The following is a 27,313-nucleotide window of genomic DNA, read 5'->3' as shown; positions in this document are numbered from 1 at the left end:
GAAATATTATTTGTTTTTTAAATTATTTTTTAAAATTTTTTTAATTAATTTTATCTTTTAAAAATTTTAAATTAGTTATATTAATTTTCTGGTCAGTTTTGTTGTTAAGTCTGTCATATTTATCGTTATGGTATGTTAAATAATATTATATTAATATCTAATAGTCTTAACTAAATTATTAATATAATAAATTTACGAAATTAAATTAAATTAACTTTAAATTAAAATTTTTTAATTTAGAATTGATTTAGTCTAATTTTATATCTTATCATATTAGTCAATTAAATATGTATCATAATGTTATTTAACATGTTATATCAATAAATTCTAATATTATCAATAACAATGATAAAAAATTAATATAACTAACTTTAAATTTTTGAAAAATAAATTTGAATAACAAATTTTTTTAAAAATTAATTTAAAAACAAATAATTTTTCAAAAATAAATTTTGACCATTTACTCAAATGAAATCGCTTCTAAATTTTAAATTATTATTGGATCAACTTGTCCGCCTTGTACCCATCACCTATGTTTCTATATTTGTTTAATCTACGTAACAATTTCCACCATTTTCACGTACAATCTGAGATTGAATATTAAACGATCATTATGTTCCTTTTTTCGGTTTCTAACTTTGAGTTTTAAATATTTGAATTTGATATCATTACTTGAATATTTACTTTTGATATGATTTGCATAATGTGAATTTAAGTACGATATTTAGTACTTTCTATTAACATTTTTAGGAGCGGAGGCACATATAATCAAATAATCAAAGGGGGGCAATGATTCCTCCCAAACTTTAAATTTTTTTTGTAAATTGTGTACAAATTTTATTTTAGTCCCTTTAAAATTTTTATTTTACTTTTTTTTATTATAAAATTAATTTTTGGCCCCTCCCTCAACTTCAATCTAGCTTCGCCCCTGATTTTAATAATAAGTACGAAGTGAATATTTCAAAACATTATTTATAATACGACTGCTTTTTATATATAAAAAGAAAAATCTACATATCCATTCTTTGCCATCCATAGAATCATTATCCCCAGATCTGTTTTCGGAAGTTAACAGCTGTGATGATCTTGATCACAAAAATTGTTGTGTTGATCGCTTTTTGAAGCTAAATTCGCCTCGGTTTTTCGTGTAATATCCCTCTCCTTTCATCTTTTTAGAAGCCGCATAAGCATTTGCTCTTTGAATCTTATTTTCTTACCAAGTTACAGTATTTGTTTGTTTGAGATTTCCAGAAAACGTATTTTTTAAGTAAAATTATTTTTAAATTCATACAATTCTAAAGAAATTTCATTATTTTAGTAGCAATTTCTTTTTTTTTAAAGTCTCATAAAAATGAACATGAATGAACAACCACATCATAAAATGTGTGACTTTTTTTAAAGTCTCATAAAAATGAACATAGATGAACTTCACCTATGTTACACTTGCAGTACATAACCGGTTCCAAATCCGGATAAAAGATGAGGGTTGTATTAAGTTTTCAACAACCAACATAAAAATTTAGTCGAATTTTCATGACATGAATTAAAGACGTTATTGTGCTAAAGTTAGGTCGTTGCTCGGAAGCAACGCATTGTATGGCTCGAGTACAGTGTCAAATAAGCAAGAGCCGCTGCATCGGTACTCAGATGTAATGTTAAATGAGTAAGGATTCCCGCATTTTTGTAAACGGACGAGAATAAATAAGCTAGTTCACAAAATAAAAGGTAAAGGTCGGAGTGATAGAAGGTTGAGATTTGTAACATGAAACATAGGCACCCTAACAGGAAAATCCATGGAAGTGGTGGACACGATGACAAGGAGGAAGATTAACATTATTTTCCTACAAGAAAAAAAATGGGTCGGTGTGAAAGTTAGGGAGTTGGATACTTCCGGTTTCAAACTTTAGTATACAAGAAAGGTGAAGAATAGGAATGGAGTAGGTATTATTGTGGATAAGCAGTGGAAGAAGGACGTAGTGGATGTCAAGAGAGTGGGAGATCGGATCATCTCTATCAAACTTGTGGTGGAGAGAGGTACTTTTCATGTGATTAGCGCTTATGCACCGCAAGTGGGTTCGGACGAACAACACAAGATAAGGTTTTGGGAGAATCTAGAGAGCTTTATCCAAAACATACCTTCGGAAGATAAGATTTTTTTAGGAGGAGATTTAAATGACCACGTTGAAAGAGAAGTGACTGGTATGGAAGTATTCACAGAGGCCATGATTTCGGGGTAATTAATGGCGAGGGTAAAACTATTTTGGACTTTTCTTCAACCTTTGACATTCTCATCGCAAATACATATTTTAAAAAAAGAAACGAACATCTTATAATCTATAAGAGTGGCATGACAAGCTCTCAAATCAACTTTTTCTTGTTGAGGAAAGTTGACTGAAAATTTTGCACTAATTGTAAAATTATCCCGAGAGAGAGTTTAACAACACAATATAGGATGCTCGTCATGGATTTTCGCGTTGAGCAAAAGCTGAAGAAAAGACATCATACGAAGAACTCAAAGACGAGGTGGTGTCGGATGAAAGGTGAAGAACAAAGAAGTTTCATAAGACGGGTAGGAGAAGATGCAAAGTGGGATGGGAATGGAAGCACGGAAGAGATGTGGAGGGAGATGGCAGAAGTTATCAGAAGAACAGCAAAAGAAAATTTTGGTGAATCTAAAGGGATAGGACCAAGAGACAAGGAATTCTAGTGGTGGAATGCGAGTATACAAGAAAAGATAAAGGTAAAAGGGAGTGCTTTAAAGAGTGGTCTTTATGCTGCAATGCAGATAGTTGGGAAAAATATAAGCCGGTTAAGAAAGAGACAAAAGTGGCTATAAGTGAAGTAAGAACAAGAGCATATGATGGTCTCTACAGTCTTTAGGCACGAAAGAAGGAAAAAAAAGTATATATAGAATCGCAAAGAGTCGTGAAAGAAGAACTAGAGATTTGGATCAGGTTAAGTGCATAAAAGATAAAGACAGAGAGGTATTGGCTCAAAAGGAGAAGATTAATGAAAGGTGGAAGAGCTACTTCTACGAGTTATTTATGAAGGGCATAAGACTCTTCCGAGCCTTGGTCGGTTATGCACAAAGGAAGAAGATAAAAACTTTGACTACTATCGAAGGATTCAAGACTTTGAGGTAAAAGAAATTCTAAAGCAGATGAAAAATGGCAAGGCGATAGAACCTGATAATATCCCAATTGAAGTTTGAAAGAGTCTTAGAGAAAAAGGTATCAATTGGTTAACCAAGCTTTTTAATAAGATTTTAAGGTTAAAGAGATGCCTGATGAATGGAGAAAGAGCACCTTGGTACATATCTACAAAAATAAAAGGGATATATAAAGTTGTGGAAACTATAGAGGGATCAAACTCATGAGCAACACCATAAAGTTATGGGAAAATGTGATAGAACGGAGGTTGAGAAAAGATACACATGTAACAGAAAACTAATTTGGTTTTATGCCAAGCAGATCCACCACCGAAGCAATATACTTGTTAAGAAGGATGATGGAGAGGTATCATATTAATAAAAGGAATCTACATATGGTGTTTATTGATTTGGAAAAAGCATACAATAGGGTGCCAAGGGAGGTCTTATGGAAGGTTTTAGAAAAGAAGAGAGTAAGGATTGCATATATTTGTGCAATTAAAGACATGTAGGATGGGGTCACAACAAGTGTGAAGACTCAAGGTGGTGTGACAGAGGAATTTCCTATTAGTATAGGATTACACCAGGGATCTTCGTTAAGTCCATACCTTTTCATATTAGTCTTGGAAATACTCACAGAGCACATCCAAGAGCTTGTGTCATGGTGCATGTTTTTCACCGATGATATCGTCCTTATGGGAGAGTTAAGGGAAGACCTAAATAAGAAATTGAACTTATGGAGAGAAACTCTGAAAGTGTATGGTCTGCGCATAAGCCGTAGCAAAACGAAATATATGGAATGTAAGTTCGGTCTGCGAAGGAAAAACCCTAATATATAGGTGAAGATTGGAGAAAATATAATACAAAAAGTCAAAAGTTTTAAGTATCTTGGGTGCATCATACAAGATAATGGAGATATTGAACAAGATGTAAATCATAGGATCCAAGCAGGTTGGTCAAAATGGCGAAGTGCATCAAGTTTTATATGTGACAAAAAAGTGCCTTTAAAACTTAAAGGTAAATTCTACCACACTGCTATAAGACCGGCTATGCTTTTATGATACAGAGTGTTGGACGGCCAAAGGAGAGCACGAACATAAGCTAAGTGTGTTAGAGATGAAAATATTGAGATGGATGAGTAGTCGTACGCGATTGGATAAAATAAGGAACGAAGATATAAGGGAGAGAGTTGTAGTAGCACCCATTGTGAAAAAGATGGTAGACTCGTGTCTCTGGTAGTTTGGACATGTGAGAAGAAGACCGACAGAGTACCCAGTCAAGAGGGTGGATGAGATGGAGGATGGATAAGGAGTGAAATGCAGAAGAAGACCTAAGAAGACCATCCATGAGGTGGTCAAACGAGATTTACATGTAAACGGTCTCACTGTAAACATGATACATGACAAAGCTCAATGACATTGTTTGATTCATGTAGTCGACCCCACCTAGTGGGACAAAGCTATGTTGTTGTAGGAATATCTCATTTATACTATCAGTTTTTTTTTTTTTTGTCAAGATACTGTCATGTTAAGAAGGCCCATATAAATAAAATTTTAATTTGTGAGGCCGATTTTTAGGTATGGGTCCATTGTTTAAACAAACCAGAAAACTAGGCCTTATAGGCCTGCGTCCCAAAAAAAAAAACGTTTTGAGGGATTGAAGCCGAAACAGTACAACCAAACCAACCAGAACGCGGGTAGACCAATGTTCTGAAAACTAGTGAACCGGAAAAGAACCGACCGGTTGGACCGAACCGGAACCCGCCCGGTTAACACAAAAACGGAAGCTCCTTCGTTTCTTTCTCCCTTTCCCCCTTTCTTTCTTTCATTCAGAAAGAAATCAAATCGCACAACCCCGGCCAAAAAAACCCTAGCACTGTAAGCCTACACCACCGCCGCAACGAGTGGCATACTGCCGCGTCCGTCGCACTCAAAGTTCGCCATCCGTCCGTCTATCTAGCTTCCCTCGTGATCCAAGTCTTCAACCCCTGTTCGCTGTCACCGATCGCGGCTGCTTCCTCGAGCTCGGCGTCCGTCGTCTTTGTTTGCCCAGCCGCGCTTCCGTCGCCGTTTGTTTGCCGTTCACGTTCGCGTCTTCGTTCAGCTGTCGTCTTCGTTTGCGTTCTTCGCCGTTCACGTTCGCTTCGCGTCACTGTTCGCGTTCACTCGCCGTTCACCGTTCGAGTTCGCATTCGTGTTCGTCTGGAAGCCAGTTGCTCTGCTTCAAACACTGCGACCAACCCGCGCCCTCCACCTAGCCGTTGAACTGCTCTCTTGTCGCCGCGTGAGTTCCCTAAACCCGCCACCAAACAATACACTCACACAACACCAATACTCTGCTTCAAACTCTGCAACTTCTGATTTCTATTACAATAAGTAACTATTTGATTTGGTAGTGGTTTGGATTATTGCATAGACTGAATTAAAGTTACAATAGTTATGTTCTCTTCTCTATCACATTGATATTAAGCTTTGAATTCTCTTATTTTGTTTTAATTTTACCGCACTCAACATGTATGATGAAATGCTCTAACCATATTTCTGGTTGGTTTTATAATTTCTAGCTTTTAGAAATTAGAATAATTGGATCTTAGTAACTAGGAAATTTTAGCTGCACAAATAGTATCTTTGCAGAAAACATATTAGCATGATGATTCCACTTGCATTAGTGTTCTTCTGGTAAATTTTAACTGTTATTGTGAATTTGTTAATTTGCTAATTGTTCTTGTGTTGTTGTTCTGTTGTACTTCTGTTACTTTTAATTTTTTTGTTTTTGTTGTGATTTTATGTTCTTGATTTAAGCTGTGATTGAAGATTCTTTGGTTTTGGTATTCTTCACTTTCCTGTAAGCTTAGCTTTTAATTCTTTGAGCATTCACGGATCAAATCATTGTTTTCAGCAATGGTGATTTTTAGATTTTTTTTTTGGGTTGCTTTGTTTTAAATGTTCCTATTGTTGTTGTGTTTTTGCTGTGATTTGGATGTTCTTTTGATTTTTTTTTTTTTCCGAATGCCCAGTCAGTACTTGGTTGATTGGTTTTGCTCACTGAATGTATTTGATGATAAATTTTAAATTGATAACTCTATTACTGCTTTACTGTTTGTTTCTGTAGTTAAATTTTATTAAAGTTTCTTGAATTTGCACTACCTACGTTATTATTCACCGTTCCTTCATTGCTTTTTTTTGTTGTTAATCGTTGTGATGAGCTTTGTTAAAATTGGGTTAAAAACTACTAATCTTTCTTCATTTTTCACTGTTCTAACTTCTGTTCTTATTAAAAGATTTGCAATTGGTGATCTTTTGATTTATTATATGCTTCATGTTTTCATTGTTCTGTTCTTATGAAGAAAAAATTTGCAATTAGTGATTGTATGATTCATGTTTTGATTGTTTGGTTATATAAACAAAATTCTGTTTTCATTGTTTGGTTGCACTGTCCCTGTTCTTGATCTCCGCCGACTTGCTACCCCTCCTCCGTGTTGGATTCTTTTTGTTTCAGGCTTTGTTGTGTTGTGTGTTTGTTTCGGGCTCTGTTGTGTGTCTATTGTGCAACACTATCATTTTTTGTTTTACTTTTTGACTTAGCTACATTAAGACAATATTCTCTATCTTTAACTTGTGCATTGTAATTCAATCCAGCTATTTTTAATGGAAGTATAATTATGTTAATTGTCAACAAATTTGCAGCAAGTTATTACATATTTTGATGATTAATTACCTTTAGTTGGTGATATTTTACGTAGGGTTTTAAATTTGAAAGATATTTAGGATGTTTATTTATAATTTATTTATTATTTTATTATGGAACGGTTTTTCCGGTTGAATCACGGTTAGACCGGTTGGAACAGTAAACCAATGAACCAGTGACTAAAATGGTTTGATGACTGGTCCAGTTTTCAGAACCTTGGGGTAGACCCTATTTGCGGCTTTCCATCAGTAGTTCTTCTCCGCCGCTTCGATCACCGCTTCGTTGCTACCTTCTGCCATGGGAAAGACGAGGGAAAAGTTAATATCTTCCCTTCCTTCCCTGTTTTCCTAGTTTCCAAAGTTTAAAATCTATTTTGCGACTTGAGCTGGAGTTTGCAGTTATTTATGTTCTTCTCTCGCTTTTGCAGGGCGGAATCAAAGTCCAATCGCAAGTTAGATAAAAAGGTTCAATTTTACTCTAGTAAGTTTCGAATCAATTTTTTTCTGTTTCTTTCAAATATTGAATTATTACATACCAAAACTGTCCATATATTTTAACTGCATCCAATCCTTGGTGTTACTGCAGAGGTGAAAGATGCTGTGGCTAGCTTGAGTGCTCAAAAGTCTATTACTAAGGTAATAATCTTATTTCAAACGGTATTGTTCTTAAGATGGATTATGGAAATACTTCATTGTGCTTGTAATAGGTTTGTTGGCTAGGTTTGTTGAAGACTTTTAGGGTTCTTTGTTGTGTATTGCTTTTGTTATTGTTTTAGGGATCAGGCATTCTGTCACTTAATTAATATACATGCTGCTCTTGTGCTCATATGTGGATGAGCTTGTATTTTACTCTTGATGTGAGTATTCCAAGGAGAATTTTATTTTTGCTTTCAAAAGAATCTATATTCTTCCTGTGAGTAAATAGTGATCTAGGATTAATTAATTGGTTGATGCATTCACATAAGAAATGCAGTTTGCTGTAATCCAAATGAATTAGTTTTAATTTTAAACAATCCTTTACAGGGGAGACCTCTAGATATGATCTTTTTTGGTTTTTTAGTGATGTTTTCCTCTCCTTTCAGAAAAATAGTAAACAGCAAAGGCGGCAGAAGAAAAAATTGAAGGCATATGATCTCTCTGCTCTCTCAGAGTTCCTTCCTGATCCTGAGCCAAAGGCACCGCGGAAACCAGGTCCGCAGGATGTCAAAGTTAATTGTAAATCTCGGCGAAAGATACTGTGAGCGCTTCTTTTCATAATTGAATATTATGATATCATATTTTCTTTTGATGTTTTAACACTATATACCTAACCTTGTATCCCCGTTTAATCAGATTGAGGGAAGTGCAACAATTTTCTGCAGTTCTAAACAATCCTGACTTCAAAACAAATCCCAGGTCTGCCATGAATGAACACTTACGGAGCACACTACCAGTTGCAGAGGAACAACGGCCCAAGAAGAAAGTGAACAAAAATGGATCCAAGAAGAAGAAGAAGTCAAAGGCTTCTTCAACCGGGCTAATGTCTATGGACATGTAATGGTTATGTGTGACTACTAAAATGATCTTCTTTCTAGGTCTTCCTGTAATTCATTACTTTTACAAAATGTTAGAATCCTCAAATTGTGAATGGAAATACTGCAAATTTCTTAAGCATTTCCAATGTTGATGTCTATGATATAGTTTGTGATAGTTGTATCCATTGGTTCGGGGTAACATGTTGCTGGAATGAAGCCACTTATAAGGGTTTAGAAAAAAAAAGTATACTGAGAGAAACAAATGGAAAAAAGAGTTCCTGTTCCTGAACTTTAAAATCATGACTAACAATTAACTGAAATTCTGTCATCTTGATCATCAGACTCATTCTTTGTAACTTACCCTCAGTGTTGCAACAGATTTACAACAATGTCTAGGAAACTTTTCCATTTCCACTATAATAAAACGTATATAACTTTAAGCTGGGAAAACCTCCATGATCCATGTGTGGAAGTTAATCATTTCTCATGCTTCCTGGTTGATATGTTGTCAATTAGCCAATCAAGACCTTGATAGAGTCCTTGGCCTGAGATGGCAGAAGTGCTCTGAATGTACCTGAATGGAAGAATTCACCCTATCATTTTTGTTTTGGGTTGTAAGTTTAGAAACTTGGACATGAATATGTGGCAATAGAATGAAGCTTAAAACATACCAACTACGATCTTCAAGCGGATGTAAGCCAAGCTTATCAGCAATCTCAGCAACACTCATGGCAGTTGAGAGGTCCTGCTTATTGGCGAACACAAGTAGTATAGCATTGCGTAGTTCATGCTGCAAAAGGATGCATAAGGCAAATCTGGCTCATAATACGCTACAATTAGTTATCAATGTTATCCTTTGGAATATTTTGAACTACTGTATTTTAACAAAAATGATGAGATATACTAAAAGATGACAGCAACAGAATAAAAGAATGAATAGAGTATATAGTATCTTCTATTGTTACATTATGGCTAGACTCACATCAGTTAGAATATTATGGAGTTCATTACGAGCTTCTATGATTCTGTGCCGGTCACTGCTATCCACCACAAAGATAAGTCCAATGGTGTTTTGAAAGTAATGCCTCCACAATGGCCGAATCTGCATTCACCAGTTACTTACTTATGACTCATAATAACTCATGACTGATCATGAAATGAAGATTTGTTCATTTTGACTCTTTATACTTATAAACATATATTATATATTGACATAATAACACAAAATGACCTGTTATTACCTTCTGTTGTCCTCCAACATCCCAGATAGTAAAGCTTGCATTTTTGTACTCTACACTCTCCACATTAAAACCTGATCCATCACAAAACAACATTGTACTGTGTCACTTTTGTTGAATGTCAATGAGGGAATGATAAGAAAGTGGGTACCAATAGTTGGTATGGTTCTGACTGTGTCCCCCAGTTTGAGCTTGTAGAGAATGGTAGTCTTCCCTGAAGAATCAAGACCCACCATTGGGATCCTCCATTCATACTTTGGTAAGAACCTCTTTGCCAACCGAGACATCACCTTACCCATGGAACCACGCAAACTGGTTCTCAAGAATGGAGAGAAATCTTACTTACAAAATTCTTTAGCTATTATAATGTGAGAATATGTTCATATCTGATTGGGACAACTAGGTGAATTGTCACACTTTCATTCATAAAGCCTAAAAAGGAAGTAATCTTATTGTATTTTTTTAAGTAGACATCACAAGACAAACTTAGAGACATCATAAGGATATTGTGTTATAATATTATTAGGAAAAAATTGTGACAGAATCATGTCCCTAACTTCCAAATTAAACAACTACATAAAAGAATATCCCATCCCTCACACCAAGAGGCTTAGCACATTAAAATAATTATATAGTTGTGCTGATAGTTAAGCTTTTCCTTATATAATTTTTCTTTCTTTATTAGACTAATTCCTGGTTGCAACTAAAAGATTCATTAAACAATTACTTAAATTAAATCATAATGGCGCTGTAAAGTGTTTGCTTCAAAGACATGCTATTTACACAAGGGGTTGTGCCCAAAAATACACACCATACTACGTGCAGAACCATTGATAATACAAGATGATGTTTATTCTCTTGCATATGATTGTATCACGTTTTGTTGTGTTAATCATCCATTATGCTGTGCAAAATTCTTCCTCAATTCACGATGATACTTGTTTGGAATGGGGACAATATTTCGAAGGAATCAAAATTGGCTTGCACAACAGGCAAAGTTTTGAGGCCTTCAATATCGCTTCCATTACTACAACATTCTGAGGGTTGATGCTAAAAAAAAAAGAAATTACAACAAAAAATAATGGAATTTTTATGTTGAAAAAAAAATAAACATTGTAACAACAGAATTTACAGTAAAACACCATCAACAGCCTAAATACATTATCAGTTCTTTGAGGCTGACTGGAAGATGAAAATTGCAGTCAAAACACCCACCAGTCCTGTTACTGCCAAGGCAACTGTAGGCAGTGGAGCTGTAACTCCAAAATTCTGCAAAATCAAAGCACAAGAAGAATATAAGTTACTCTTTTGCATCATATATTTTGTATTAATCATTTGGAATTGGTGAAACAAGTAGTAGGAATTGAAGAATGAGTCGCCGAATTTAATTTTTATGCACTGTCAGAGTAATCATCAAGTATAGGCAAAAAAACAAGAAAGGAGTTTTTGGAGACTTATTACAACTTGAAATGATTCTAGCTTAGCTTCGTTTAAATAACAAAGTATGCTGTTGACATGTGGAAATTGTTAATTTTATCAGGGCCTAGAAACCGGAAACATTAATTGCAGTCTAAGTCTCTAAATCAAGCCTGAAGAAGTTCATTCAATGCTGTGTTTCATACCTCAAGGAGACCCTTGCCAGTAGCAATTTCGACAGTGATGGCCGATGCAAAGCCAACCATGGCTAGCCGGCCTAGCCATACATCCACACTGTTCCCTCCCTGTGAACTTTGCTCGCACTTTATTGAAAATGGCATTGCCTTGCATATGGTTTTCCTTTCATAACTTGTTTGAATCACTGCTACAGACACAGGAAACATTACATAGCTTAATGACTATGTAAAGCTATGTACTATGTAGGATCTTTGATGAGCAACACTTTAGTTCCATAAAAAGGACACGGATAGCATATAGTTTTTAGATGTTATAGATAAAACAGCAAACACCCAAGTATACATACAGTTAGAATGATTTTTCCAACAAACTTAAGTACAATTATCCTAGCTAAGAATAACATGAACATATCTGAAGAAGCTCAAGTTGAATCCAAAGAGTGTTTGGTTACAAGCTCATGTGGCCATGTAATTGATTTTACTCAAGAATTGGAATTCAATTCCTTCATTTGGAACTAATTAATTGTATGGACATAAAATTAAATCAGAGGTATAAGGTCTATTTTGTACGGAATTTATGTTAGAAGATTATCTACCTAAATTGAAACCTAGATATCTTCTCTCCCTTTCTGTCAAGTGCATTCCAAACTCAGAAACTTCAATTCAATTCAGTGATATAATTTACTTGTTTACAGAAAACATAAGACGGGACTGAATTCAATTCTGTCCCAAAAACCAAAAAGCAATTTTGAGAGTTGATAAAGTAGGAGTCTTACAGAGTGGGGAACCAGCAAAGAAGGATGCTCGAGTTGGAACCAAATTCGAAAGAGCATGGCGAGAAGTGGCAAAATGCTTTGGAGGTGGAGTGAAAACACAAGCAGCATCTGCAACACAACGCAAGTGAGAAGTGAACATGTTAGTATTAGAAAGAAATGGTGTGTGTGGTGTGAATAGAGGAAAACAGAGATAGATAGCAACCGCGAAAAGAGAGGGAAAGAGAAGCAGAGGGTTGAACAACAACTGCCATGGCTTCTGTCACTGCGAAATATGCGGTGTGAGTGTAGTGTTGTGCTTCTCTATCTATTGGAGAAAGCGATTACACACTCTGTCTCTCTGGCTTCTCCTTCTTCCACGACCACCTCAAACACAATCTTAGACTCATCTCACTTACACGTGCCCTTTTCTGCCTTTTTCCTTTTCCTTTTCTTTTTAATTTTTATGCTTCATAAAAATTATTAGTAAACAAAATCAAGTTGCATTTTTTATGACTATTTTATTACACCTGAAAGAAAGATGAACCCTCGTATCATCGTTTTTCCAAGTTTATCACCGAACGGGAACACCGAACACCCTCTTCTTCTTCTTGTTTGACTTTGTCACTGCTGGTTCAAAGTTACTAGATTTGAGTACACTACGATGGCCACGTTTTCTATTGGAACACACACGCACTTGTGCATGTTCCACCATTTCCGGAACTCTAGGCTTTCACTTCATGGCCTTCACTCTCTTCAATCCTCGCCCCCCTCTCTCTGTAGAATCAGAGGGCCCAGCTTGCTCCGTAATCATGTCTTGGCGCGTGCAGAAGATAAGGCCAGAGGTTCCTCCACTTCTTCCCCGCAGCAGTTCCAGGTTCTTATGGATACCCATTTATAGCAAAGTTTGTGAATTTGTATATTCGATACTGATTTGCATATTTTGAGTCAAGGGCACCTCAAAAACCAATGCAAGATTCAAAATTTCTGGAAAGTTTGTTGAATTTGAACCTAATGATATCAACTCCACTTAAAAATAAAATAAAATATAAACCTTCGTAAATGTGGCAAAGTTACATAATCTGCTGCTTATAGCTTAATGCTTAACTCATACTTCACGTATAAATGTTTTCAGGACTTACCAACTGAATCTGGAACCTGTGATCCCCTATGTTCACTTGATGAAACAAGCTCACAAGATTTTGAGGACAGTTACAAGCCCAAGACCGATTTGCTCAAAGCTGTTGCGGTATTTGCAGCAGCTGCAACTGGGGCAGTGGCAATTAACCATTCTTGGGTGGCCGCAAATCAGGTCTATCAATGTCCTCTTAGCTGAAATTCACTTGTGTATGTTTCAGCATGAAGTGTTTGCATTGGGAATATGTTTACAAGTCTGTGACCATGACTGCAGGATCTTGCCATGGCATTGCTATTTGTAATAGGATATGTAGGCATCATATTTGAGGAATCTCTAGCTTTCAACAAAAGTGGAGTAGGACTTTTGATGGCTGTAAGCTTGTGGACTATAAGAAGTATTGGGGTAAATATCGATCACTTGGCTTTTTTAACTTTTGAAATTATCAGTGAATTCCTTATGCATCTGTTCCTTGTTGTGCTTCCGAGATTTAGGTAGCTCATACAAGCTTTTGTTTTGCAATGAATAGGACACAGACACTCAATACACATTGACCTGAAGTTGATGTATCTATTCAAATTAGTTCATGTCTCCTTCCTCCTGATTTGATTTTCCACTGCTGTTTGCTTTATCTTTTATGGAATGTCTGTACTGTAACAGGCTCCATCAACTGGTGTAGCTGTTTCTGAGCTAACGCGTGCGTCTGCGGAAGTCAGTGAAATAGTGTTTTTCTTGCTTGGAGCTATGACTATTGTGGAAATAGTTGATGCTCATCAAGGATTTAAGCTAGTTACTGACAATATAACAACTCGAAAGCCACGACTTCTCCTTTGGGTGGTAAATTCAATTGCTTTATCTCTAATATATTTTTGGCCATTCTAAAGATTTCTCGGAAGATACCCTGCAAATTGAGACTTTTGATATTTGATTACATTAGTTGAAATTTTCATTCTATGGTCAAATATGTTATTATCATCCAGGTTGAACATCAATGAAAGGAGTTTTTCAACAATATTTCAATTCAAACCCCCCCAAACACCTCTCTCGTCTCTCTTCCAACCAAAATATTCTAAATCTCCAGTGAATTTGCATGACACATCAGTCTTCATGATGGAATTTGACAAGTTATTATTGAATTTGCAGATTGGATTTGTGACATTTTTTCTCAGTTCAGTTTTAGACAACCTTACCTCTACAATAGTCATGGTTTCTCTGTTGCGGAAATTAGTACCCCCATCAGAGTATCGAAAGTATGTGTCTCTGTTGTGTTATTAACTTATCAATCTGAACACTTACGTGAGAAATCTTGAGTAATTTTCTTCCAGAAATTACCTGTCTATATATAAATTATATCTGTTCCTTCTAGTGTATATAATTCATTGTTGATGATAGGAAATTGCTGTTAGTATTATCAATGGTTTCCTTTGTTTATGTCGAAGGCATGAAGATTCAATGGGATATATTCCAAGTTTACAGTTTTGGGAATTCTGCTACTGCCATTAGGTTTAGTTATGAATCTCTTTGCATGTTATCAAATTCTCCAGAAGTAGATTTTTTATTCTATTGACAGGATTCTTGGAGCCGTTGTTGTAATAGCTGCAAATGCTGGTGGTGCATGGACTCCTATTGGTGATGTTACCACCACTATGCTGTGGATACATGGTCAAATATCTACAGTGCAAACAATGAAGGTACTATAACTTACACTATTAGTTATAGTGGTATAATGAAGTTAGCACTAGCGACATCTCGAAAGATTGTTGAGACATACATAGAATATTGTCCCAAACAAGGATTTCCCTGGTCAGAGTCTTTCTGTTAGTGATATTTGATTGCAAGAACACTCATTCTGCTAAGTGTGGATGTCATTTTCCTTGTTTCAATTATGGACACAAATGAAGTGTTAACAAAATGCAATATAAGACCAACCAGTATCATAATTATATATTATTTGATTACAGGGTTTGTTTGTACCTTCAGCCATTTCTCTAGCTGTTCCATTGGCGCTCATGTCCCTGACTAGGTATCCTTCTATCTCTAGAAAAATCTGCCAGCAAAGCTTAATTGAATGCCGAGATTCAGCATAACATAACATATTACAGTTTAGATGATGTTGATTACTCTTATTTACAGCGAAGTGAATGGGAAGGGACAGGATTCTCCAAATGTCTTGGCTTCCGAACAGATGGCTCCTCGAGGACAGCTTGTTTTCTCAGTTGGTTTAGGGGCTTTGATTTTTGTCCCCGTGTTCAAGGCCCTCACAGGTTTGCCTCCGTACATGGGGATGCTACTTGGACTTGGTGTCCTTTGGATCCTCACTGATGCTATTCATTACGGTGAATCAGAAAGACAAAGGCTAAAAGTGCCGCAGGCTCTGTCAAGAATAGACACTCAAGGAGCTCTATTCTTCCTGGGAATTCTATTGTCTGTTAGCAGGTAAACAAGAGGAGATATTTGATTATGCTATTGCAGCATGTTGTGGGCGATAGCCATCAGTTCACCGATTTGAATCCATAATAAGATGCGAAAGACACCCTTAGCTTATTGATCGAATTCAATGGTGTTGTGTCACAGCCTGGAGGCAGCAGGAATCCTTCGTGAAATAGCAAATTACCTTGATGCTCATATCCAGAGCAGTGAACTGATTGCAAGTGCCATTGGGGTCATATCGGCAATAATTGACAACGTTCCATTGGTTGCTGCTGCAATGGGAATGTATGATCTTGCATCTTTCCCTCAGGATTCTGAGTTCTGGCAACTGATTGCATTCTGTGCCGGTACTGGTGGGTCCATGTTAGTTATTGGCTCGGCTGCCGGCGTTGCATTCATGGGGATGGAGAAGGTGGATTTCTTTTGGTACTTACGGAAGGTATTTCCTACTTTACATTGACACATTAACCTCTTGAAATATTTGTTCATATTTGTTGACGGAAGCCACTTATCTATTCTGCAGGTTAGTGGCTTTGCTTTTGCGGGATATGCTGCCGGTATTGCTGCTTATTTAGCATTACATAATCTCAACATATCCCTGCCTACAACTCTAGCAGAGGTTCCTTTCCTTTCTGGTTCATAAATTGAGAATTCACAGTCCATTTGGTTCAATTTTTGTGGCACTAAGCAGCGTAGTTTCGAAATTATGTATACATGGGGAACTCATGGTGGAAATTCTCAAACCGTAAAGATTTTTGTAGACAGGAAGTTTATGCAATATGTTGAAGTTTTACTTGGAACCTTAAGTCAAAAGCGTATTGAAGAAATTACCATCAGGAGTAGCATGTATGCATGTATGCTCGAAGTCAACAATGACGAGTTGGATATGGATAGGGCAATTCCGGAAATTATTATTAAGGAGTATAATGGCTTTAATAAACAACAATTCATAAAGCACAGTATCAGTTACACAGATTTCTTTTCATTTGGACTGTATCAATGGCAAGTTTAATCATTATTTTCCTCATCCCCCTAAAAACTACAGCTACTCTCAATCTTTCATTGATGATACCGCATCAAAACCGGGCACACTATGCAGTCATGCCCAACCCAACATTTAAAGAAAAAGGGGGGCAACAACCCCCGGTAAATAAAAACAAGCATGTCACATCTTTTACAACTTGAGGAAAACGAACTCTTCAACAGCGGGAATTTCTCCAATCTTCTTCAAGGTGTCTTTGCTGGGTTGTTCGTCAACGCCAATTGCCATCACAGCTTGCTTACGGGGAGCAATCCTTCCTACACTCATGAAGCTGACGTTCACATTCTCTTGGCCCAAAACGCTCCCAACCTTTCCGATCATGCCTGGCTGATCCACCTGCCTGCAGAGTATAATGCTACCTTCCAAGCTCACATCAACATCGAAGGATCCAACCTTGGTCAAATGCGGGATCCCATCTTTCACTCTACCCTCAACTTTAATCTCCCCAGAGTCTGATATGGCACTAGCAAATCTGGATTCGACATTAGCAATCTGTACCTGGACGAACTCCACTGGGCTCTCAGGTGAACCATCAAGAATAATCCTCTCCTCGGTTATCCTGATTCCTCTTTGCTTGGCAGTGAAATCAGCATTAACCAAGTTCACGAAAACACTTGATATGGGCTCAATCAGACCCTTGGTTATCATAGCACGAAGAACACGAGTGTCAAGATCATCAGGGGCCCTTGCAGAAGCATAGGTCACTTTCACTGTTTTCACACCACTTCCTCCTGCTACTAACTGGACAGCCAGCCTCCCCAATTTCTCAGCAAGATCAACATATGGTTGTAATTCTGTCAACACCTGCAGTCAGGAAAGGATACCTCAGATGTTTAATCTCAGCCCGATATCAAACTAAACTGAGAATTCTATTCCAATTCCACAGGGTGGTCGGATAAATTGTATTGTAGAATAGAAAGCAATAAAATCCGTTTGAGCAACTGAAACTTGGAATAAGAGTGCTTTTCCTTTTATCTTTTTCTCGGATTCTAAGATTGAAAATGGTACGGCAATATTTTTCTGCATTCCAAACTAACATAAACCTAGCGGTGTATCAAATTTGATGAGATATAGTGAACCAGGCAATGAATAAGACGATGAAGAAAGATTGTTTATCATGCTAAGGAGAAAGATACCTCTGAGGGAACCATTGGTGCATTGACTGCAGTAGAAGCAAGCTCCCCTTTCAATGCTCCAACAACAGCTTCTGCTATTTCAATGGCCACTCCTTCCTGATCGGCAAATTTAAAGGTTATTTCTTTTTTATTTATATAAAAAGCCAACATAGCTAAATGATCATATGAAATAATTTAAGTAACTTACCTGAGCTTCCATGGTACTGGCACCAAGATGAGGTGTTGCAGTGACTTGCTCATGCATGATCAACTTGCTGTCTTTTGGGGGTGGCTCCACCGTGAAAACATCAAGCGCCGCCTGCAACAACCGAGACACAAGACAATAGTTATTTCTTTAGTAGGAGAAACCAATGATCTTACTAAACGCTAAGGTGAACTTTTAATGCGTCCAACCAAGGGATGGCAAGAACCTGAGCTACAATGCCAGAATCCAATGCTCTAACAAGAGCATCCTCATCAATGACTCCTCCACGAGCAACATTGACTATGCGAACTCCTTTCTTCATCTTGGCGAAAGTCTCATCATTGAGCATCTTGTTTGTAGCAGGTGTAAGAGGCATGTGCAAAGAGATGAAATCTGCAGTGGCAATGGCCTCATCAAAGCCCACAAGCTCCACACCAATGGCACGAGCACGATCTGCGGGAGCATAAGGATCATGTGCAATGACATTCATACCAAGCCCCTTGGCACGACGAGCAACTTCAGAACCAACCTTCCCGAATCCCATGACAGCCAGTGTTTTTCCAACCAGCGAAACTCCAACGTACTTGTTCCTTTGCCACTTCCCTGTATCATCCAAAACAAAGAAATAAAAATTAAAAAAAATCCAAAATCACAAATTCACCGAGTAACTAAAAAACAGAATTCATAGCACGATCTCCAAGGGAAAAAAAGACAGCATCAAAAGAACAAATATCCAATATAAAATGTTAGATCTCAACATAAGTACAAAAATAATCAGCGAGAAGTCCTACTTTTAGCTGGGAATATCTAATATTTAATTTAGCTCAACACTTGCTTCCATGAAAAGACATGGTGAATCTTCGAAAAGCTTTTTCCCCTGTTCAAGACTTCAAGCTACTTCACTTCAGCACACACGACGATACAACAATTGAGAGTTCAATATTCTTGACGAACAAATCAACAGGCATACTTCAATAACAGGGATCTAAAACAAAGCTAAAGAAACAAGGTGCTCGACGAAATGCTTAAAGAGATTCGAAACTAACCAGCTTTGACGGACGCGTCAGCCTGAGCAACGTTCCTAGCCATGGCTGCGAGAAGCGCGATCCCGTGCTCAGCGGCGGCGACGGTGTTGGCGGTGGGGGCATTAACCACCAGGCAGCCATGCTCGGTGGCGGCAGCCAGATCCACATTGTCGATCCCGACGCCGGCCCTTCCGACGACCTTGAGCCTGCCGGCGGAGGACTCAAACACCTCGCGCGTGACCTTGGTTCCACTCCTGACGATTAGCGCGTCGCAGAGCGAGATCTTAGTGCAGAGCTCCTCAGGGCTGAGGTTGTAGCTGCAGTCCACGTTAGCAAACTCCTTGAGCAGCTTGAGGCCCGCCTCGCCGAGCTTCTCGGCGACGAGAACGGTAGGTTTTGCGTCGAGGCCGGCGGAGACAAAGACGACGAGGGGGCGGGAGGCGCGGCGGCTGGAGCGGAAGGAGACGGAGAAGGCGGAGGAGAGAGGAAGTTTTGAGGAGAGAGAAAGAGAGCTGGAAGATGAAAGTGAAGAGATTCGAAGGGTTTGTGAATGTGCGGTGGCCATTATTGACGTTGCGAAGAAAGAGGTGAAGTTAGTAAGAAGAAGAGTGTGACGAGAAAGTGCGTTTGAAGTATTAGGGGTTTTTATAGTCAGTGATAGGGTTTATGAATGAATGAAAATAAATAACGTCTCTCTTTTTTGTCCAATTTTCTTCCTTCTCTTGCGGCTTCAGCTTTCTCTTCTTTGTGTGTTTGGTGTGCGAGTTAATTCCACGCGCCGGGGGTTGCTCGTTGCCAAACACATGGAGACAGGTGGACTTTGTATTGTTTGTTTATAGTGACGGCCACCTACCCTCTCTCAGTAGGATTTTTACTTAAAAAGATGCTGTCAATGAAATGAATCTTCCTGGATTAAATGGAATAATATAAGAATTGTTTCCTAGTTAAACTTCTCTACCATTTATAAATTATGCTTTGTCCTTGATTGGAATATCTATTATTAAACACAATAAAAAATATTTTGTCTTAAAATTCAATTCATCGATCGTTTTTCACTTTATATAAATGATTTATGCACTAATAATCTTTTGACATATTTTTTTTATTAAATGACTAGTTAAAATATTTTACAATAATATTTATGAGTTCAATAGCATCGTTTCATCTATATACTCAATCTTATTTGATAGGATAAGACTTTGTTATTGTTGTATTATTTAGTATTTAAAAATAGTTAAGAAATTGTGTGTGTATACATGTGGCTGCCGCATGATTTTGATTAGCACACTCATTAACCAGCAAATCACATAAGGTGCAACGGATCTTTACCCACAGGGAACAAGCCATATTCAATTATTCGTGCATGCCGCAATTTGCCAAAACTTCAACAGAGATTACTTTGTTTCAATTTGCAGTTTTGAAGGGATCGAAATGGTATTTATTGTTTAGGAATTAAAATATTAATTTCATAAGGGAGTAGAATTATGTGTAATCTAAATACTTAGGATGAAAGTCCCATAATTTAAATTCTTAATTCATTTTTTTTAATTATTTTCTGAATCCAAACTTTTATCTTTTTATATTCCCTTTTTTTCTCTCCTCCTGAAACAACCTTTTTTCCTCGCTAATGTCAACTTGCCAAGCGTGGCGACGGAAGATAAAAGCATAGAGAGAGTAGCGCACACGGTCTTCCTGTCGCGTGGAGGTGCAGCCCCGCAGAGTGTATGAACCAATCATCAATTCCAGCAGCAAATCTAACGAATCAGAAAATCAGCTACGTGGAGGCCACTTTTTTTTCTTTTTCCTTTTTCTCTTAAAATAAGACTGTAAGGGAGTTGTAAACTTGTAATCGATCCGATTGGTTCGAGTTTGAGGGTGAAAACTGAAAAGGACCATATACCGAAATTAACAATGAACAAACTTTTCGGTTTTTGGGCTGGATAGAGTATTATGTTTTTGGGCCCAATAAAAAGGCGTTCCACCAGCTAACAGCATTCCAAAGTGCAAACTGCAAAGCAATACAAGCAACTAATTTCCAAAGTCAAGAAAAAAGACAAATAGGTCTTTCATCTTTTGATCTGTAAATATTTAAGTCATAAAAAATTTAAAAATATATTTAAATTTTGAATATTTTCAAATTTTAGACATATTCATTTTTTTAATTTAATTTGTCCTATTTTTAAATTTTTCACAAGTGTGCATTCATATATCGGCTAGATCAATACAACAAAAACTATATTTGATTTTTCTGTTGAACCTGATGGACTCAAATAAACAGAGAGATTAATGTGTTTAAAGAGCTTCTCGACAGAAAATGACAAGTGCACATACGACACATATATAAAGAGGCTAATCAATTAATTGAGGGCATTGTAAATTTGATGCTAAATCAGAACAAGAACATACTACTTGGGATCATCCTCCTAAGGAAACTACTCTAATTTTATTTGCTGATGGAAGTGAAATTTTTTTCCCGTTAATTTGTTTTGCCTTTTGTTTTGTTCTTGACCTTAGGACCTTCAGTGTACAAAAAAAAACTTAAATATATCTTCAATTCTTCGAAAACTTAAATGATTGTAGACCAGAAAATAAAAATTTTATTTATTATTTTCTCTTCTAAAATTATATTTTAGTTCTTCAAATTTAAAATTTATTATATTCCTCTTTGAAATCGAACTCTGGCACTATATTAGTTTCTAAAACTTTTTTAGTATTAAAAATCACTCAATAAAATAATGAGCTAACTGTCACGGTAAATTTTAGAAGGTTAAATTTAACAGTATTTGTATAGTTTTCTGGAGTGTTTAAGAATGCTCTAGATGGTTCCGAAATATTCTAGAATGTCCTAGAAGGTTCTGTAATACCCTAGAAGGTACTAGAAGACTTTGGAAGGTCATAGAGTATTCTAGAAGAGTATAGATGTATATAGAAGTATAAAGAGTGGTATGGAATAATCTAGAAACATTTAGAAAGTTGTGGTAGGATAGATATTTGTAAAGAATATTCTGGATGATTAATTTGGACCTTTAATTAGATTTAATCCTAACCATCCATTAAGAAGGTGGAAGGCTATAAATAGGGGTGAGAGTTAGAGTTTGTGTGTGTGAATCATTTGCAACCAACACTTGAGTAATAAAGTGTTCTTTCCACCAAAGCTTCCTTTCTCTTGTGTTCTCTTGTATTCTTAGCTTTCTTGCTAAGTATTGAGGGTTAAGCTGACTTGGTCTTAGTTCAAGAGGTTGAGTAAGTCTGAGTGCCAGCACGGTAGTGTTGGAGTGTGTCCAAGACCGTGAAAATTTGGCATCAGAACAAGGTTCGAGAGGGAGCACAAGTCACTTGTGGGTATGGCTTCTAGTATCACCATGAAGCATGTTGAGTCTCAAAGGGGAAGGAATGCTATTCCTTCTCAATGGGGAGGCAAGAAGATCTGTTCTTCAAGTGAGCCTAGAGGTAAGAACTCTAATTTCTTAAAAGAGAGAGTTTCTGTGTTGGAGAATGTTCTATCCTCTATGGATGAGTGTTTCCAAAGGATAGAACATGATAAGGAGACCCTCGAGGCTCACGTGTTAGGAGAACTATACGCTTTCAAAGAAAGCATGCTCCAAATCGAAGAAAAGCTTGAGAATTCCTTAAAGCTATTTGAGGAAGTTCGAGTTTGGTTTGAGGAGGCAAAATCTTGACCAACCATTATAAGGGAGACGACAAAGATTGATCTCCCCAAGCCAAAGGAGTTCAAGGGCGTAAGGGACGCTCGCGAGGGGGAGAACTTCCTATGGCAAATGGAAAGGTACTTCGAAGGCCAAGGGGTGGTCGAAGAAGCAATAAAGGTACGCACTGCAGCTCTCTACCTTTCTAATAATGCTACTTTGTGGTGGAGGAGAAAGTGCGTAGATATAGAAAAGAGTACTTGCAACATAGCCACATGGAAAGATTTCAAAAGGGAGTTGAAAAGACAATTCTTCCCTGAGAATGTGGTTTAAGAAGCAAGGAAGAAGTTGAGGGAGTTGAAGCACAAGAGTATGATTAGCGACTATGTAAAGAAGTTCACTACTCTCACGCTTCAAATCCCCAACTTAGCATTAGAAGATGCATTATTATTCTTCATTGATGGACTCCAACCTTGGGCAAAGCAAGAACTACAAAGAAAGAATGTTAAGGATGTCGATGAGGCCATCGTGGTGGCCGAATCACTCATTGAGTATCATAGGGGAGACTCTAAACCCAAGTCTTCCTCCAAGCCTAGTTCTGCTAAAGGTGGGGGAGAGAAGGGGAAGAGTTTCTCAACCAATAAGGAAGAAAAATACTCTTCAAAGAAAGAGTACGAAGAAAAGAATAAGGCTTTCGTGCCCAAAGAAGAATGCTTCGTGTGCAAGGGACCACACCAAATGAAGGATTTCCCCAAGCTAGGGACTTTGGTATCTATCACCGAGGAACGAGAAGTTTAAACTCAAGTAATTGAGTGTGTTGGATCTATCCAACACATAAATGTTGTGAAGGGCAAAGAGGCAAGCACTGTAGAAAAGAAAGGTTTGATGTATGTCAAAGCCTTTATCAATGACAAACCTGTCATGTCTATGATCGACAATGGTACTACACACAACTTCATCACGCCGGATGAAGCAAAGAGGCTCCGATTGAAGATCACCGAAAAGAATGGTTGGTTCAAACCCGTGAATACTAAGGGTGAACCCTGTAAGAACCCGCGTTTTCATGTAAAACCGTTTTTAAAAAAATAAATTTAGTGCCCAAAATAGATTCAAAATTTAGAAACTTTAATTAGAAAATATAAATGTAAAATTTGGTTTCAGTAAATTTAGAAATTTTAATTAGAAAATATAAATGTATTTTCTGAGAAAAATCAAGAAAAGTCGCGAACCGACAGCCGAACCGGCCAAACCAGTTTAAGTTTGTCCAGTACTGTGTTTTTAGAAAAATAAGATTTTGGAAAATTGGTTTATTATTTTAAAAGGACAAAAATAATTTTTGAATTGAAAACCGAACACTAATTTTAAAGGTTTTGGTCCAAAGTGGGCCAAACGGACCAAAAAGGCTAACGGGTTGGACCGGGCCCAAACCGAGCCCAAGGTCCAACATATATAAGCTCACTTAATGAGCTTTTCAGCTCATTCATGCCCTAATTTGATGAGAGGGGCGCAGCTGCCATGAGAGGAGAGGGAGAAGAGAAAATACTATTCACCCTCACTTTCTTTTGTTTGTAACTTGAGCTACGGACCTCCGATTGACGAGCCGTTTATGGCCACGCGAAGCTCTTGACGAGCTCTTCCTTTCTATCTAAGTTTTTCTGGTAAGAAATTGCTGTTCATTCTCCAGTTTTGTGCCCTAGCAGTTCTGCATTTTTAAGTTTACTTCTTGAGCAAGTTTTGTGGTTTTGCTTGTTTAGGTGATCTCTAGTAGCGGGTAAATGTTGAATTTTACCCCTAATCACGTTGGGTAAGGTAAGGTTTTACTAAACCCTTATGTTTAGTTATTTTATGTATCTTAGGTTTTGATGTTGGTATGTATATGTGATATTAGATTGAGTTTTGGTGTTTGTTGGAGTTGATTGAGGCTTTGGATCAAGTTTGATGGCTTCGTTTTGATGTTGAGAACGTTTTGGGAATCAACCAAGGTATGGTTTCGGTTTTCTTTATGTAATATGTAATGTTCATGGCCACTTAGGCTAGTTGACCCTAAGATAGGATTGAATGATATTGGTGTATAAATAATTATTCGTAAATTGATGTAAATGTTGGTTATACTGAAATAGTATGGTTGATGGTGATTGTTGGGAATTATATGCATTGATGAATATTTATGGTGATTAGTTATATTAGGGAATAATGAGGATTGTGGGAATTTATAGTATTAAGCTAATGTACAATGTTGTGGTGATTTGGAATAAAGGATCTTGGTGATTATGATGTGTGATGATGTATGTTGATGATGGTTTTTGGATATTGAGTTTTGTGGTTGATGTTATGTTAAGGTTGGTGGTTTATTATTGATGTGTAATGTTGTTGAGAGTTGTGGGTGTGATTGATAATTGATGATGGATTGTGGAAATGATATTGATGAAGGAAGAAAATTAGGATTTTTTTATCATTGGAGAATAATGACTTTGATGGTGTGGGATAGTGTGAATGGGAGATTATTGATGGTTGAAATTGAGGCATGAGTGGCATGAGCTTTTGATTTGATTTGGTAGCATTTGGATTGTGAGTAGTTTGGTTTTGATATGAGAGTTTTGGTAAAAGTAAGTTTTTAAGATTTTTGGTAAAAATAGATTTTTGGTGAACTTTGACGGATCATAACTTGAGCCTCAGTTTTCAAAATTGGTTGGGATTCGCTTTAAGTTAAAGTTCGTTGAAAACCCTTCGATTTGATATAAAGTTTGTGAAATTTAAAATTTTGTAGAGGGCGTTATGATCATTCAAAGTTGGTATTGAAAATCTAAAATTCTGCAAAGTTGCAGAATTTTAGGATTTTCTGATATGTGCGCACGTACAGCCTTGTGCGCATGCACACTCTGCGAAGATTGTGACCTGTGCGCACGCACAGACCTGTACGTCCGCACACGCAGAGGCAGGCAATCTGCTTGCAGCGCTGGCACAGCTTGTGCGCGCGCACACCAATGGGAAATTGCAACCTGTGCGTACGCACAGGCCTGTGCGCATGCACACGTTGGGAAGGCCAGTCTGTTGGGGGCGCTAGCACACCTTGTGCGAGCGCACAGACCTTATAAAAATTTGTACCTGTGCGTTTGCCTAATTGTATAACATGCCTATTTGCTTACTTGAACTACTTGCTTTATATGCTTCTACTTGTGTTTTATTTGTTTGCATTAATTGTGATTGTCTGGTGCTAAGGAGGTTAGGTAGGCGGTGGCGATGGGATCGCACGGAGGTTAGGTTGGTGAAGACTGTGGGATACATCGGTGTGATTAGTGTTAGTTAGAACTCCCTTAGGTCATATAACCCAGTTTATGGTTTAAGTTCTTTTATTTATATTGTTAAGCTTGAATACCCGTATGCGATGTGAAGTTCTAGGATTGCCTTCGGCGTCCCGAGGCCTTACATCTTATATCATTGGGCACTGTTACCATACTGAGAACCTTCGGTTCTCATTCCATACTTTGTTGTTGTTTTTCAGATGCAAGTCGTAATCTACTTCGGTGAGATTGCGGATATGGTGACAGAGCATAGTATGGTTCCTCCTTGGTTTAATTTATTTTACTTTGTTATAGTTACTCTCACATCTTTTTGTGTTTTATCTTTATGGCCTTAGAGGCTTACTTGAGAGATAGGCTGTATAAGCTGTCTTAATTCTAAAACTCTGTATATTTCTATTTGTAACTAGTTGGCTTAAACTCCGCAAGCTGCGACTAGTTCTCTATGATTATTATATTCTTATATTTATATATGTTCTATTCTCTTACACCTATACCTTGTACCTTATGCGTTAGTTTCGTGTGAACGTCTCACGCTTTTGTAATTTTGTTTTGAGCTTACTCCTTTATCAGGCTTCTAGATTATATTATTTCCTTCTATATATAAATATGTATAAGCCTTAGGATTGTCGTAACCTCTGATTAACCTTTGTTTTACGGCTAGAGGTAAGGCTTAGGGTAATTGGGGTGTTACATTTAGTGGTATCAGAGCGGTTCGTCCTCGTGAGCCTGAGGGATGGACCGATTGTGCTTTAATTGCATACTATGAGTGTTTGTCATGTATTAGGCCTTGTCGAATGACGAGAATTAAGGCTTTATGCACATGATGGTCTATTGATTAATGCCATTAGTCTTGCGTAGCGTAATTCCTGATATTAAGTTTGGCCGGCTTAATACTAGTGAATTATGTATATGAAAGCACTGATGGGTTATCATAGATGATACATGAGTTTTGAGTAAAGTAAATCGCGGGTTTTGGGAACGTTAGAAACTATTTCTCAAGGTTGCTCAGTTATGTGCTTTGGATTATGTTGGATGTCATGTGACTTATTGTTTCTTAACCTATCTTGATGTTCTTGTTGCCATTTCTTTTGGGGAGCAGTTTGGTGTTTTCAATCCTATTTTTCTGTTCATATGCATTCTTCTTTGATCCTAAATTGCATATGCTGGTTGAATTCCTTGGTTTATCTGTCTTCCTCTGTTTGAACTCTTTTTCTTGATCCATGTAATTTTTCGACATGACTTTGAACTTGTCTTGATGCAGTGTGCCCTTTTTATGTCCTTACTCCTGGTCCTTTTTTTAAAAAAAAAGAAATGGTGATTCAGTTTTTCTCTTGATTGACTATATTTATAACCAATTTTCAAACTTTTATAAAAATCGCTTTTGATTTGATATACACCTATCTATATAAAACTTTGAAAATTCCTTATGCAATTTAAAAACTATTTATTTCTAATACCTCT

General features: G+C 37.2%; 5 protein-coding genes across 7 annotated transcripts; 2 read left to right on the top strand and 3 right to left on the bottom strand.

Moving 5' to 3' along the window:
- Positions 1-4,946: 4,946 nt before the first annotated feature.
- Positions 4,947-8,533, top strand: LOC112711969 (uncharacterized). Of its 2 annotated transcripts, none has more exons than XM_025764729.2 (6): positions 4,947-5,431; positions 7,041-7,152; positions 7,263-7,315; positions 7,421-7,470; positions 7,917-8,071; positions 8,167-8,533. In XM_025764729.2, the coding sequence occupies exons 2-6, from the start codon at positions 7,133-7,135 to the stop codon at positions 8,369-8,371; spliced, it is 483 nt and encodes a 160-aa protein (XP_025620514.1). In that variant the 5' UTR covers positions 4,947-5,431; positions 7,041-7,132; the 3' UTR covers positions 8,372-8,533. The 2 variants fall into 2 exon arrangements, with proteins under 2 accessions (XP_025620514.1, XP_025620515.1); XM_025764730.2 differs by having other exon boundaries at positions 4,952-5,431; positions 6,982-7,152.
- Positions 8,534-8,611: 78 nt separating this feature from the next.
- LOC112711968 (ADP-ribosylation factor 1) lies at positions 8,612-10,078 on the bottom strand. The gene is made up of 5 exons (XM_025764727.2): positions 9,738-10,078; positions 9,590-9,660; positions 9,331-9,450; positions 9,020-9,138; positions 8,612-8,922 (listed from the first exon to the last, which is right to left on the bottom strand). The coding sequence occupies exons 1-5, from the start codon at positions 9,883-9,885 to the stop codon at positions 8,826-8,828; spliced, it is 555 nt and encodes a 184-aa protein (XP_025620512.1). The 5' UTR covers positions 9,886-10,078; the 3' UTR covers positions 8,612-8,825.
- Positions 10,079-10,562: 484 nt separating this feature from the next.
- LOC112711970 (stress enhanced protein 1, chloroplastic) lies at positions 10,563-12,387 on the bottom strand. 2 transcript variants are annotated; one of them, XM_025764732.3, is made up of 4 exons: positions 12,178-12,387; positions 11,976-12,083; positions 11,209-11,384; positions 10,563-10,855 (listed from the first exon to the last, which is right to left on the bottom strand). In XM_025764732.3, the coding sequence occupies exons 1-4, from the start codon at positions 12,224-12,226 to the stop codon at positions 10,751-10,753; spliced, it is 438 nt and encodes a 145-aa protein (XP_025620517.1). In that variant the 5' UTR covers positions 12,227-12,387; the 3' UTR covers positions 10,563-10,750. The 2 variants fall into 2 exon arrangements, with proteins under 2 accessions (XP_025620517.1, XP_025620516.1); XM_025764731.3 differs by having other exon boundaries at positions 11,209-11,387; positions 12,178-12,348.
- A 24-nt stretch (positions 12,388-12,411) lies between these two features.
- Positions 12,412-16,322, top strand: LOC112711966 (sodium/proton antiporter 1). Its single transcript, XM_025764726.2, has 10 exons — positions 12,412-12,828; positions 13,087-13,263; positions 13,363-13,491; positions 13,747-13,923; positions 14,230-14,336; positions 14,657-14,777; positions 15,048-15,109; positions 15,220-15,522; positions 15,661-15,955; positions 16,040-16,322. Exons 1-10 carry the CDS (start codon positions 12,616-12,618, stop codon positions 16,157-16,159), a joined length of 1,704 nt encoding a protein of 567 aa, XP_025620511.1. The 5' UTR covers positions 12,412-12,615; the 3' UTR covers positions 16,160-16,322.
- An 81-nt stretch (positions 16,323-16,403) lies between these two features.
- LOC112711965 (D-3-phosphoglycerate dehydrogenase 1, chloroplastic) lies at positions 16,404-19,848 on the bottom strand. Its single transcript, XM_025764725.3, has 5 exons — positions 18,925-19,848; positions 18,105-18,481; positions 17,882-17,992; positions 17,695-17,790; positions 16,404-17,362 (listed from the first exon to the last, which is right to left on the bottom strand). Exons 1-5 carry the CDS (start codon positions 19,466-19,468, stop codon positions 16,691-16,693), a joined length of 1,800 nt encoding a protein of 599 aa, XP_025620510.1. The 5' UTR covers positions 19,469-19,848; the 3' UTR covers positions 16,404-16,690.
- Between the last annotated feature and the right edge of the window lie 7,465 nt (positions 19,849-27,313).

The sequence above is a fragment of the Arachis hypogaea genome, chromosome 9, assembly GCF_003086295.3.
Source record: "Arachis hypogaea cultivar Tifrunner chromosome 9, arahy.Tifrunner.gnm2.J5K5, whole genome shotgun sequence".
Lineage (NCBI taxonomy): Eukaryota > Viridiplantae > Streptophyta > Magnoliopsida > Fabales > Fabaceae > Arachis > Arachis hypogaea.
The sequence above is the reverse complement of the archived record's forward strand: the minus strand, read 5'-3'. Positions and strand labels throughout refer to the sequence as shown.